Genomic DNA, 1,385 nt, shown 5'->3' on the forward strand with positions numbered 1-1,385 from the left:
ACATATGATGGGCTTCTTTCAGTTTCTGTCTACCACAAGGCTTTGGGTCAGCCTGGGGCTATAGTAGAAGACACTTGCCCACGGTGACATGCAGTGAGACTGAACCCAGAATCATGTGGTTGAGAAGCAACCTGTTGACTTGCTTTTCTAAAGGCATTTTTTAAAAAAATAAATTTCTTTTTCATTTTGCTATGTTTAGATCTGATCTAAAAATTAAAGATGCATGGCTTTATGGCTATGACCATTAGACACCAAAGCCAAATTTAGAAAAAAAGGTCCCTAGCTTAAGTCCAGCCAGACCTTACGCACAAAGACAGCTGATAACAATCACGGAACAAAACGGTGGTTGGGAAGGTGGGGGGAGCAGAAGCTGGAAAGAATGAATTTTCCGAGAACCATTTCAGACACTTTTACAAAGCTCCTATAATCACACACACATGCATGTACAGACAGGCATACGCACACACACACACGCATGTACAGACAGGCATACGCACACAAGCAGACTAACACACACACACACACACACACACACCAACTTTTAAACATATTGTATTTACTAACACCAGATGGATAATGTGTCAATTCACTACAGCTGTTTCCAACAAATTTTTAATTGATTAATGGAGACATTACATCATTAAAAATTCATTGGAAACAGCTGTAGTGAATTGACACATCCATTTGTTGGTATTTGCTAACACTTCAACAAATCAACAAAAGGCTGCAATTTCCAGCTTAAATGCTTACCTGAATAAAAGCGAGGACAAGGCCTGCAGCTGCAATTTTCGCCAAATTACTCCTTGACCACTCAATAAATGCATTGGCACAACCCTGAAATAGAAATAAAAGCCACAATTTATGATGGGCATTATCAAATTATGCTAATGGTAAATAAAATGTTGATGACTGATACATCTAGTAAAGGCAATATAGTAACAACCATTGCAGGTGTGTGGTTTGGTGGTTAGGGCGTTTCACAATCATAAAACCAGAAGTTCGGTTCCTGGCAGTGCATTGTGTCCTTGAACAACATTCTATTTCACATTATTCCAGTCCACTCAGCCAGTAAAACAGAGTCATACCTGTATTTCAAAGGGCCAACCTTATGTTGTGTCACACTGAATCACTCTGAGAACTATGCTAAGGGTACATGTGCCTGTGGAGTGCTCAGCCACTTCCACACTAATTACATTGAGCAGGCTGTTCTGTTGATTGAAACAACTGAAATCCTCATCATTGTAACTAGAGTGTTAGTGTGTTTTAGGGTTTTTTTCTTTTTGTGTTTTAGAGGAAATTGTATCCTGTCAATGACACTAGCAGCAAGACAACAGTCTAACAAGATGTAAGAAGGTACACTCAAGCAAAAAAAAAAAAAAAAAAAA

The 1,385-nt window shown here is 38.8% G+C and overlaps 1 protein-coding gene across 1 annotated transcript in view; it reads right to left on the reverse strand.

Annotated features, from left to right (window-relative positions):
* Positions 1-704: 704 nt before the first annotated feature.
* The window catches only part of LOC106881767 (CD63 antigen), a 28,942-nt gene continuing 28,261 nt past the window's right edge, over positions 705-1,385 (reverse strand). Inside the window, exon 6 of the mRNA XM_052975318.1 lies at positions 705-834. Coding sequence (XP_052831278.1) covers positions 739-834 — 96 coding nt within the window. The 3' untranslated portion in view covers positions 705-738. The remainder of the gene's footprint in view (positions 835-1,385) is intronic.

This window comes from Octopus bimaculoides, chromosome 21 (assembly GCF_001194135.2).
Source record: "Octopus bimaculoides isolate UCB-OBI-ISO-001 chromosome 21, ASM119413v2, whole genome shotgun sequence".
Classification (NCBI taxonomy): Eukaryota; Metazoa; Mollusca; class Cephalopoda; order Octopoda; family Octopodidae; genus Octopus; species Octopus bimaculoides.